This window comes from Amblyomma maculatum, chromosome 3 (genome assembly GCF_055883805.1).
Source record: "Amblyomma maculatum isolate TAMU_Amacu chromosome 3, ASM5588380v1, whole genome shotgun sequence".
Lineage (NCBI taxonomy): Eukaryota > Metazoa > Arthropoda > Arachnida > Ixodida > Ixodidae > Amblyomma > Amblyomma maculatum.
In genome coordinates, this window is record NC_139346.1 from 205,226,532 (window position 1) to 205,239,159 (window position 12,628).

At 44.0% G+C, this 12,628-nt stretch overlaps 1 protein-coding gene across 1 annotated transcript in view; it reads left to right on the forward strand.

Annotated features, from left to right (window-relative positions):
- LOC146197500 (echinoderm microtubule-associated protein-like CG42247) overlaps positions 1-12,628 on the forward strand; it is an 82,729-nt gene that overhangs the window by 25,011 nt on the left and 45,090 nt on the right. Inside the window, exons 3-5 of the mRNA XM_084597191.1 lie at positions 7,832-7,888; positions 8,154-8,195; positions 8,337-8,393. Coding sequence (XP_084453317.1) covers positions 7,832-7,888; positions 8,154-8,195; positions 8,337-8,393 — 156 coding nt within the window. The remainder of the gene's footprint in view (positions 1-7,831; positions 7,889-8,153; positions 8,196-8,336; positions 8,394-12,628) is intronic.

Here is a 12,628-nt window from a genome sequence, read left to right on the forward strand (position 1 = left end):
CGTGTTGTTGTTGTGGCTGTAGGAACAAGGAAAAGAAAATGTACGGGCCTGCTACTGGCTCTGTAGCTGAGCCACCTCCGTTTCCTCGTGCAGACAGAAGAGAAAATAGAATAGAAAGAAAAGTTGGAGGCTTATCAAGGTTAAGCCCAGTGAATGCGAAGCATGTTAAGCAGCTGCCTCAGTGTGGATGGAGCTAAGTAACGGAGACGTGGTTTTAGATTAATCGTCGTACTTTATTCTTTGCAGCCCAACAAACACACTCTTATGGTCCGTAAATGCATGACTCTTGGTTTGCACGTCACTTATTCTGTATTGTCTTTGAGCATTTCTACACAACACCACGCTGCAGCCTTCGTTTTGCATTCCCATTATTAACGTCCTTAGCGTTTGGAGGCATCTTGACCGCATACACGCCCGGCGCAAAGACGCTGGCGCGGTTGCGGGCACAGAGACTGATGCGACGGCGGGCGCGCGCCGCTTCATCCCTGGCGTGACGTCACATATCACGTGATGCAGCGATGGTGGCGCCGCCGCCGCGTCGCGCGCGACGGCGCGAACCGAAGCGTGGAGGCCTCCGCCGGGCGATGTCCGACGGCGCGATATGAGGCCCCATCTGCAGCCGGTGTGACGTCATCACGTGACCTCACATCATGTGATCTCACTTCAAGGTCAATGGTGGCCACCGCCGGGAGGCGACCGACGGCGCGATATGAGGCCCCATCTGCAGCCGGTGTGACGTCATGTCACGTGACCCAACTTCAGGGTCAATGTTGGCCACCGCCGGGCGTCGCGCGAAGGCCCGAAACCTACGTTAATATGCTTCGCATAAAAAGAAGAGGGAGAGAAAGACGCGCGCCGCAACAACGGCCGTCGTCGGGTGCAATGACGGCCTACAACAGATAAAAATTTTGTGGCAGGCTAGCCCCCGCCGCAAGCGTCGGTGGCCTACCTGTCCCAGCCCCATCAGGGGAGTGACCTACAAGATCACGCCCCTGTCTCTCACGCCAGACTCCACTGCACTACCTACACAAATTGCTCCAGTCTCTCGTCTTAAACCCTACTATTCCTGCTCTTCGGTTTAGCAAGCACGGGGGCCGTGCTTGCTCCGCGGGGGGATTATGTTACGGTGTGTATCCGAGATTCCAGAAGGCGACGAGAACGCTTTGAGCGCTGGCCCGAACGACGACGACACTGAAGCAGACGCTGCTGTACTGGTGTGATCTGGTGTTCAGTAGGTGCTCCTGACGTTGAACTAGGAATGTTAACGCTCGGGAACGCCCCGTAACGTTTAATGCACCCTTCAGTAAAAATCAACGCCCCTTCTCATCACCTGTGGTTTGCTTTTAGCAATTGTCACCACCTATTTCTACAGTGTTGAATATTTGGACTGTAGCGGTGACCACGGCCTACTTCTTTCCTGTGTTATTATTGTCATCTTTTTATAGGTTCTGTATCCTGTCCTGCTAAACTCCCCTGAGGGAAATGCAGTATTGGCAAACAAACAAACAAACAAACAAACAAACAAACAAACAAACAAACAAACAAACAAACAAACAAACAAACAAACAAACAAACAAACAAACAAACAAACAAACAAATAAATAAATAAATAAATAAATAAATAAATAAATAAATAAACTTTCGCTGACGGGGCTTACGTTCCTTTGCCATATACATCCTTGAGGATGGAAACTGCAATGGATGCCAGCCCAGTCTAAAGATGCCTAATTACTGTTTGGCGGGTGATATTTAAATTAATTTTTGATAGATTACTTTTGCCGACCTACAATCGTCCTCGCGGTCACTGCCCATGGGCTATAGCAGCGGCCTACATGAAAATGGGCGCATGCACTGATCGATAACTTCCCTATAAGTTTTTCAATAGCGCTTCTAACATAACCATTACGAAACCAACATTAGATTGCAAGCTTTCCAGTACGGCGAAGAAACTCGGCCGCTTAAAATCAATTATTTGATTCCTCTAGCATTCGCCCGGCAGACAAATGCGCTTTCATTGATGACAACATATGCTTTAAAACAATATTTTCACCACTCGGTTCAAACAACTATGACGTCAAGACCGCAGATGACTTCGCGCTAGCCGTTTGGAAACTAACGGCGGCGAAGCGCAGTCTCAGAAATCGCTACAAAATCTTCTTAAGGAGCCGTTAGACGCAGGCACAGAGTTTTAATAAAAATAAAAATAAAATAAGGCGTGTAAAAAACAATGAAGTACCTTGTCACTATCAAGACCACATCATGGCGAAAAATTCAGCAAGAAGACATCAGACGCCATAACTATGCATAAAAACGCAAAAACCAAACAAAGCCAAAAATAAATAGCTATGTTGCAGCAACAAGAAACAATGAAAGTTATCCGACGCAAAAAATAAAAAATAAAAAAATAAAAATGCACATCTCTCCTTTGGAAGGCAACACGCTAACTAGTACAAGAGCTTTAAGAAGTCTTTGTAATCAATTAAGTGTCCGCGATTTCTTGGAACAGTTCGTCAGAAGCGCGGCTGATTACCACAGTAGAACCAAACAAAGGATGACATTGTTCGTTATGTTTGCAGTAGGCGCCTAGACACAAAGAATGTGACATAAAACACGAAAGAAAATGTGTTTATTGTACTCACGACGGGCCTACCTCATATCTGTCACTCTGTTCGCATATTTGCAGACCCAGCAGCGGTAGTTCAGTAGTTCAATTCACCTCCCTAAAGAAGGAGGTGAATTTCTTAGAGCGAAATAAATTTTATCGTTCAACACAACTTGTTGCTGGGCTGGTTGGGGATACATTTCTTAGAATAAAAGGTAGCGCGAAAAGACGAGGACTAAGAAAGGGACACAAACACAAATGTTGTTTGTTTCTACGGTTTTGCTCGTTTGCATGTTTGATTTTTTTTAAATGCGAAAGCCTTTAATGGCTCATACTGTCGTGGACAAAGTGTGTCCCGCTTTAGCGGCGGCTATCGCGTGGCGTTCCATGGCGCGCGTTCAAGTGTGGGATTGCAGATGGCAGGAACGCTAGACAAGAAGAGACTTCAGGCTTTCGCCTTTCACTACTTTAGTCGCTAAAGTCCCTGGTCATCTTTTGTTTGGGAGTTTTGTTTATTTTTTCATCTTTAGCTATGATGTTTGACGGCCTCTTTTTGTGATTATTCTTTGCTGATATGGTATTGATAGTGACATAGACTTTCTTTTTTTTTTTTTATTTTTGATAACCTTGCGCCAAACCCATGGGGCTTTTCGTAACTCAGGCGGCTTTTGTCTTTCTTCAGCACATATACAGTTTTGCGCTCGTCGGCGTTTTTCTTACACACCCTTTCTCTGCATTTTTCATTGGAATATCTGTCCACCATCTTAGCCGCCAATTCGCGCTGCTCACATACGGTCCACTAACGACAACCTATTCAGCATCCTAAAAAAACGAATTTAATGCAGCGACCAGTCATTAGTGCATTCATGATTTCATTGCGGCGTACTACGAAGTGTGAAATCGCTATCTTTCGAGCAGTGTAATAGGATAAAGCGTGCTGTGATTTTTCCCGCCAGTGAGAGCTTATTGAAACCTACCGAGTGGCCGACACGGACCACAAAGCCCGGTCGAAGCAGACTCACGCCGGCTATTAAAAGCACCAGCGATCGGTTGCGAGGACCCGTTATCAACTTCTCCGACGGCGAGAATGTCTGCCCGCGTACAAACGCGCAACAACGCCGTTTGGAGCAGGGCCGCCCACTCGATAGAAAAATGGTGCGCCCACGGTCTGTGTCGAGCGCTTATCGCTTGGGCAACTCAACGTCTCCGACGCCGAGATAAGCGAGCTACATGGCGCGCCTTCAATGAGCGCAGCTCAAGCTGTTGTAAGTATAGAAGAAAAAAAAAAATAAGGCGTATTACAAAACAAGGAGCAACCCCCTATTCGACAAACGACAAATGGACCCTCTTGACTGGTATCGAGAATCCATGCAAGTTGCCGTGCGGCGCTGTTTGTTTCTGGAAGCTCTTCGAGGCATATTAATGGCGAAAGCCGCGTGCTTTATTTTCGCTCGTTTGCTGCTTATTTTCAGGCGCTAAGATTGAGAACAAAACACCGCAAGTGGAGGAAAAAAATAAGCGAGAACAGCTATGCAAGTCTACGAGTCGTGTGCTCAGGTACGGCGGGAGTGGTAATGCTTCCGGTAAAAATAAATAAATAAAAAAAAAAGTAAAGCGGAAGAGGGAGGTGGGATGGGAAGAGGGTGTTGGTCTTTCCTTCGCGTCAGAGGTTGGCATATCCGGTCACGATTGTTTATGTATGCTCCGAAGCTATCGATGGTCGGTGGGCCTAAACAGTGTGTTAAAAATTTGACTTTCATTTAAAGAAAAAGAATGTGAAGAACAGTGCACGACAGTTGTTTGTGTGTATGAATGATGCAGCCAGGCGGGAACAAAGTAAGAAAAAGACTAAAACTTAGCAATTAAGCACAGTTCGTTTATTTTTATGCACTGCAGTTAGCATGTTTGTCTATATTGAAAAGGCGTAGGTAGTGGCATTCGTAAGCTTTTGTATCTTGTAAGATTTTGATAACGCACTTATGTCCTGAAATTAAACGTGGAAACAATCAGCCCAAAACCCTCTAATTCCACACTCAGCGCCGCAATGTTCGGCGAGAAGCTCTTACCTTGTGTAAGTCGATTAGATATGCCTGCAGCTTTTCGCCGTGCTTCATGCACCACTAAATTTGCCGCAACTGTGACGTAGGTGCATACTCTGTATACTTCACATGCGGTCGAGCACAGCTATAACACACTGCTGGTTAAGCAGGAATAGTTATCGGGGCTACAACTTCATACACCAAGAAGAAGGTTCGTGCCAAGTATATGGCGGTCTCGCATGCGTAATCAAAAGTTTAGGTTAAAAAATTAGGCGTCCATATCTCCGGACTCATGTGTGTTATAAAAATTGTTTAAAACAAAACAGTCTTCGAATGCCGCTGCCTAAAAGTTTTCGGTATTAACGTGCGTTCTAATGCAGTGAATAAAATGTCGGGTAAAAAGTTTCAGCTCACTAAGTTTACGATGACGATTTTTCTCGCAGCTTATGTCCGCCTGGCCGCACAAATCATTTACACTAACAACTCGTGTATACTACTCTTCGTGCTTTTTAGAAAACACCAGAACGTCTGACCTTGAGCACCTTGCTATGCATTATCTAAATGTTGTAAAAGTTGATGTTGTGACATCACAACCACATTGTTTACCGAAAAACGACAGGACAACAAAATAGGTGTTCGTCTCGCCTTTCTGTTGTCCTGTCGTTTTGCGCTAAACAATGCGCTTTTGATGTCTTGCGATACAGCTGCGCGGATGGTGGCCGCCTGTTGCTTTCGTTCTCCTGTGATTTTCTTGTGTTATTGCGAGCTGCTTTTCTGACTCTATTCGCGCCATTGCGCTGCGGCAACCGTAGGCTTGAACGGGCTAGATGAAACCGTGGAATCAGTGTTAGTTCAAAGTTTAGAGAAAACCCCTTAGGTGAAGTAGAACTGAAATAAGAAAACATTGACCCGACTTCGAGTTGTTGATCAATTTACTGTCATCCTACCATCTCCTGGCCTTCATGATTAGCTCATTTAATAGAGCGACTGCCCCAGATAGGCTGTGGCCCTGGGTTCAAACCGCTGACTGGGATAAGGTTTACATTATTTACGAAGCCGCTGGGAAACTTTCCTTTGCAGCTGTACGGCTGCACTTTGGTGGATGTCAATGACAAACCACTCCTTATCCTGCGTGGGCTTGCAGAACACGGAACAGCTAGCCCACTCCGGGCAAATACAATATAGGACCAATAAAATTTTAGACAACGAATATATTCTTTGTCGGACTAAAAAGGCGCTAAATTTCTCAAGTCAGATTAAAGAGAGCAAAACGACCCACTATGAGCGAATTATAAGCTCTCCTGGTACCTTAGCTAATGACAAGTAAGTAAACAACGCTGGTCAACGCAGCAACATTATCATGCTATGATGCGATGAACACAGTAATAACTGTTAATTTGGCAATATTTCACAGAATGAGGCCCACAATGTAAACCAAAACTGTATTACTTGAACGCTGTATTGCTAATGTTAGGAGACTATATTAAAACTAAACTAGCGTGCTCTATTGCTCGTAAGCGTCCTGTTCAGTGTCGCTTTCTTTGGTGGCAATGTCCAATAACAGGCTTGAACTTCGCCTCTCTGGGGCTTTAGTAGTTTCAACACTGGTAGTACTCCATATCTTTAACTTCTTGTCATACCATAGATTCTTACGCTCAATAAAACGAGTTACCTCGTAACTAAAACGGTTGCTGTTCTGAGCATCTCAATATAGTTGCCTGTTATCAGCAGTTTGCACTGGAATCTTTCCGCACGTTCATGATACGAGAACTCCCGGTTCTCGTAAACGACCTTTCTACTTTGACGGGAGAAGGACAAAAGCAGAACAGTGGCGCTTGTATCAGTTTATGAGGCAATACATTTAGGATTGTTGATATTTTTTTATTTGCGACTAAACAGAGAAAACCTCATAATGGTAACATTTAGTTGCTGTGCGTTAACTCTTTGAAGTTGCAAATTGTGCGAGGAGTCATCTGTTCACGCTGCGAGGCGACAATTTCAGCACCTTCCGAATGACCCCGAAAAGTTTTGATCGATTTGGGCGTGTTCTGTTTCACACATGCTCATTGGTAAAGCGCTGTGTTGTGGTGTCTTAGTGATGACAATTTATTCATGCTGAACCTGACTGCCCGCACTGAAAGACTACTCCCCCCCCCCCCCCCCCCCCCTTCCTGGTGCACTTGCGTTCCCTTACAATCTACTTAGCTACTCTAAAGAGCCGTGCCATTTGTTATTGCCACATTTTAATGAATGCATCAGTTCGTCGAGTTTCCTCAATATCTTGGGAAGCCGTAAATGGCAGCGTTCACAAAATAAGTGTTGAAGAATAGCGGTTGCACTTAAAAGATACACAAATCAACATACCAAAATAATGTTTCCGCAGATATATATTCAGCGGAATTTTTCAGCGCGATTCTTCGGAACATGATATATAACTGAGCAATAAAAAAGAGTTACGGGTCTTGGAATGAGAAATCGTGGTTGTTGTAATGAACATGCAAGTTATGCGACCGGTTAAAAAGTTGCCTAATCAAAGAATTCGCCGGAAACACTTAAGACAGCTTGCGTGTATGAATGCGGAAATTTTAGTTTCGGGTGTAAACCGTTTTCGAGTGAGGTTTTCGACATGTATTAAAGTTGTTTCGGTTGGTACCACATTCGGTATCTTCATTTGCGTATTCGGCTGGTATGCTACATTTGGAATCTGGGAGCCGAAATCACTCAGGCCATGATTTAAAGGCATTCTGCTAGAGGTACAAAAGTCGATGGTTCGAATCTCGGTCGTGAGCACTCGGTCGTGAGCTAACCTTCAACTTGACTCAAGAGCTAATGATTTTTTTTCGGCATTTTTACGGATGTGTAGCCTCTCTGTCACATGGGTCAGTTACTCGGTCAGTCAGCGGCGAAGTCGTTCAGAGGCCACAAATACAATGGCCTATCTGAATTAATTTTATTTGTAAGCTAAGTGTGCTTGCAATCTATGGCGTGGAATTCGTGTAAATGCGTACAGGGTAAATAACTGCTGGACTTTGTTCCAAAATAGAGAACGTGGCGAAGTTTCCAGTCTGGCAGTTCATTTTTGCTCCTTATTGGCCGAGTAACTGCTTGAGAGGACACTGCAACATAGTTGTTTCGGAAATGTATACATACTGCAGCTTGTGAGCTTCTTACTCTTTGTTTGCTTCTGCAGGAAGTCTGATTTCCAGGGAGGAGAGCGGAAATATAGAAGAAGAAAGTGGCGAGGAAGGTGCGTTGTTGCACGCAGGTAGCGGACTAAGTAAAGTAGTGCCTGAATCTAGACTGCATGTATAGGCAAACGGCTTCGTCGTGCATTAGCCTTCTCCTCAGTATTTCTTTAGGAAACAAGCGACAATATACAAAGAAGGAGCTCATATTATCACTTTTTTGGCGCATCTTCAATAAAGCCAGCAGTCTAGCAGTCTAACTGTAGTTCGCCTGTAGCAGTCTAACTGTTGCACGCCTGTTTTGATATTAGCACATTGGTTTTCCAGAGAGCGTTGTCCACAACATCGCTGAAAGTGGCGCCATTGACGGTGAGAGACTTTTCACCATCGGAAGTAGACATTGGAGTAGTGGTTGGGTCTCTCTCGTGCCTTTCAGTCGCGCATTGTAGACAGTCGGTATGCTGCGGACTGGACGTGAGTTGATACACAGGTTGGACTGCTTTGTTCCAGAAGAAGCGGAAGAAGACGATGATGATGTGGCTTCTCGCGATGGCACCAAATCTCAAGGTGAGACATGTTGGCGCGACAAAAAAAGTGGTCCTGCTGTCTGAAGAGAGCATTTTGTCAGGTCACAGTTGGACTAAAGCATGCGCCTTGCTCCTGTCGTGACTGAGCTAAGTGCCATTATAGTTTGTAGCATTTGTGGTATGAGATAGACAGGCGTAATGTGGTAAGCAAGAGAACACATATAGCAACGACGATTGTACTACGAGAGAAACTTTCAGCCATGCTGTCGAGGGGCAAAAAGTTCGCTCCGGTGTCTGCGTTAAAAAAAAAAAAAGAAAAGAAAGATAAATCGATAGTGAGAAATGCCCGTCTTAATCGGAGGGTTTTTCTTATCCTAAAGGTGTCGCTGAAAAGCGATGTATTCTCATACCACTTCAACGTGATCTCAAGCAGCAGCTTACTTCAATCGCTGAACCTGCTTGCAGGTAATTCGGAAGCTCAAGCTACCACTGCTTGTGTCAGTGATTCTCCGGACGTTTCAACTATCGAAGCTCTTAACAACTGATGTACCATATACACACGCGCGGCAAGCATACGTGCTATCAAATTGAAATGAAACTCGAACAAGACAACTGAGACTAGAACACCGAAATGAATTTTTGGGTCAAAGAGATCGAATACTCTAGAACACAGGTTTTTTGCGTTTTACGGTGAAAATATTTTTGGCTGATGGGTGTTCACAGAAAGTGTCCGTCCGCAGAGGGTGTCATGTCGTCTCTGTCGAAGCATGGCGAAATTTATGAGTAAAACAATGGTTGTGTGAGGTAGAGTGTGAAAAAATGTCTCTATGCGCAAAATTTCGTTGATGTGGAATAATTAGTTAATCAGAGCCAAAAAGTAAATTCGACGTCGAAATAGCCATGGAAGTCGATATAATGTGCAGACGCCAAAATAGCCACAGACGTCGCCAAAATTGTGCATAAAACGGGCAAAAACGTTGCAAAGCTTTGATGTCGAGGATTGTCATTGTGCTACAACATCGAAAGCAGTCAAGAGTAAAAGAGGAAAAAAGTAATAAGAGAAAAAAAAATCTGTAAAAAGAGTAAAATGGAGAAAAAAACAACCAAAAGAGAAAAAAGTAGCAAGTGTAAAAAAAAAAAAAAGAAAAAGGAGAGAAAACATCAAAAAAGAAAGAAAAAGGAAGCAAATGAGTGAAAAAGCGGCAATTGAGTACAAAGAGTTTCAGGAAAGTATTTCGCCTTACTGCACTTAAGAAAGGCATAAGTGCCTCCAACGAATTATTTAGCACGAGGACTACTCTGCGTGCGTTTTACTTGCAGGAACTATCGCTTGTATGTTCTTATTGTATGAAGCTTGAGCTATCGCATTTTTGTTTCATTGACGCTGATGTCAGGTGCATTCATTGAGTTCATCCGTCTCAGCATAGGAGTCATCACTGTTGAGATTGCAAGCCTGCTTTCCTTTTGTAGTATAGTGACAACAGTAGACCGTATGAAACGCGAGATTCCAGATAACTAAATAACCTTTAGCTTAACATGAACTCACAGTGACGTCCTGTAATGGCATAAGGGATTACAGCGAACCCCTGTTTGCCCTAATTGAACACATCGCAGTGTGGGTCACATGGTGGTAAAAAATAAATTTTGGAGCTCACAAGAGACAGTTTGGACGTGTAATTGCGTCCCCTATATTAAAGGTTCTTCTGATTCGATGCATACATTTTAAGTCGACTTTGCTGAGGGAAGAAGTGAGGCTTGCTATATTAATCGACCATGTTGACTAAAACTTGTTTTTAAAGGGGAGATGACTACTCGATAGAGCTGTTGTTCGCAGAAAAAATGTGTCTTTTCGTCTGTGTTGATATTTGTATTTATGGCCGCCGAAATAGCATTTAAATATATTCCTTCCGCTTGGCAATACCCACATCGAAATGTATTCCATAGCTTTCAAGGACCTGTCATTACATGGCTTAGCTTGCGGGATCCGCGCAGAGACCTCGAAGCACAGCACATTGCTTTTTGGACTTTCCTTGTTATAACAAGTCCTGTTTTCAGTAAAAAAAAATCGCTCATTTTCACTACAGAACACGGAAGTCTCTCGACAGAGGCCAACTCCAATTCGTTCTCTGCAATTCCTAAAGGACACAGTACGAATAGAGCAGAAAAGATAAGCCTCAAGCACGGGCGAATCATGTAAACTTATTGTACAGATATAAATTAGGTTCGTTGAATAAGATATTCCTAACGGGTATTAAACTATTCTTTTTTATTCAATGATGGTACTCGAAGTTATCCTCACTTGAAATTTTGAAATAATTTTTCGTCACTTTTTGAAGTACTCCTCGTCAGCGGCGTTACTTGTCCGTCCAAATAAATGTTATGTGCTTCTTGACAATTGAACAAATTTTTGTTCCCTCGTCAATTTTTTCAATGACATCTCTTGAATAAAATTTTCCGGCCCAGTGGCAGAACTTATCAAATAACACTTCGCACTTCCTCTTTAAGTTAGAGTTAGCGTTGTGTTACCTGCTATTTTATAATATTTAATTATCGTTTGTGCGCCTCCATGTCGTGCTCTTTTCTTTTGCTGTGACGACATCGATCGACCTCGATTTAAGCTGCTATATGTATATTTTGTATTACTGGTGCATGGTGCTGAATAAGAAGCGGCCATTTTCCAGGTCGCAACGATGAGTTGGAGCCGCAAGAACACGATTCGGAGAGCTGTAAGCAATCGTTCTTAAGCCCTTATGCGTGCTCGAAAAACCTTCAAAAATCTAAAATACCCATATTCTTAAGCCACCCACTCTTCTGCCTATAGGCCAAGAAAATGTTGAGAACAATGCGGTCGACGGACACGGTATGAATGCAATGTATAGCCCGTATCTAGCAGCCAATGCGGCACTGCACGAAAAACAAAAACAAAACAAGGCAAATGAAGGCTGCCCATTTGTCGTCCAGGTCACAGTGCTGAGCCACAGCAGCAAGTACACGACAAAGACAACAGTAAGCGAACGTTTTTTTACGAATTCCACGCTCTATGAACGTATGTAAATGGAACGATAGCCTGGCCCTGAATCTCATACTGTCCACCTTCAGGCCAAGAACTTTCTGAGCACAGCGCTGACGACAACCACGGTAAGCACACAACACTTACGTTTTGGCTTGCCATTGATGACTCCATATTAAAAACAAAAAGATGTAGTTCCACGTAGTGCTCATAGAAAAACCAAACTAGCCACATAGTGGCCCGAGTTAGTAGTCTAGTGAGTAGTTAGACTGCCCAAATTGTCATGTAACTAGCTAGTAGCTGGACTAGCCACGTAGCCTGTGCATAATTAGGCTGCCGTTTAATTTTTTTTTCTTTCAATGTGGTTTTAGACGGCACCGACGAAGAGGTCTTAGTCGACGATGCGAAAGATGGTGAGATACTAGCCGTAGATATTTCATGGTGTCATACTCGATACACGCAGTTTTTGACACGATACAATCCTTACACCGCGTGGTGTTCACTCCTCTTTACCACACTACAAAATTGATATTCGTTGTAGAATATCACTATCAGGAGTAGTGTCTACATATGCGGACGCGACCTGACCATTATCAGATGTCGCCTGTACAAGGTCCATGAAAATAGGTGTAAAAATTCACTGACATCTCAAGGATCTTGTGTAGGACAAATGACGTGTCCGATTATCGTGAATAATTTTGTTAGATCTGCTAGCGAGACAATACAAGGTGTGACAGATTATACGCGGTTTTCAACACCTTAATGGGACTAAACGTTGCGCTATCAAGGTCGTTTGAAGCTATTGGTTAGAGGGCCTCCTTTGAAAGGCTATCCGACTATAGTTAGTACTCTTCATATGTCGGAAGCCAGTGGTCAGCGAAACCAAGGAAAGCATACAGGAAGAAAAAACAACGACATGACCCAGAGAGAGAGAGAGAGAGAGAAAACATTTATTGCTCTAAAAATTTCTGGTTTTAGCGGCGGGCCGATGTCTCCATATCTTCGGCCTCTTCACAAGGTCGGCGCCCCTATTCCAGGGCACCGCAGAGTCTTGCTGCTTCGCAGGCGTGCCGCACCAGTGCCCTTTGGGCCGTGAGCTCGCTGCTGGTCAGCAGACCCTCCCATTGTTCCGCACTCGGGTTATTTAGTTTGTGGAAGGCTCTGTTTCGTTCGCATTCCCATGTGATGTGGGGGTTGCCCCGCACCACGGACATGTGTTCCTGTATTGTTGTATTCCAACCCACTCCCTGCGTATTTCGCACGCT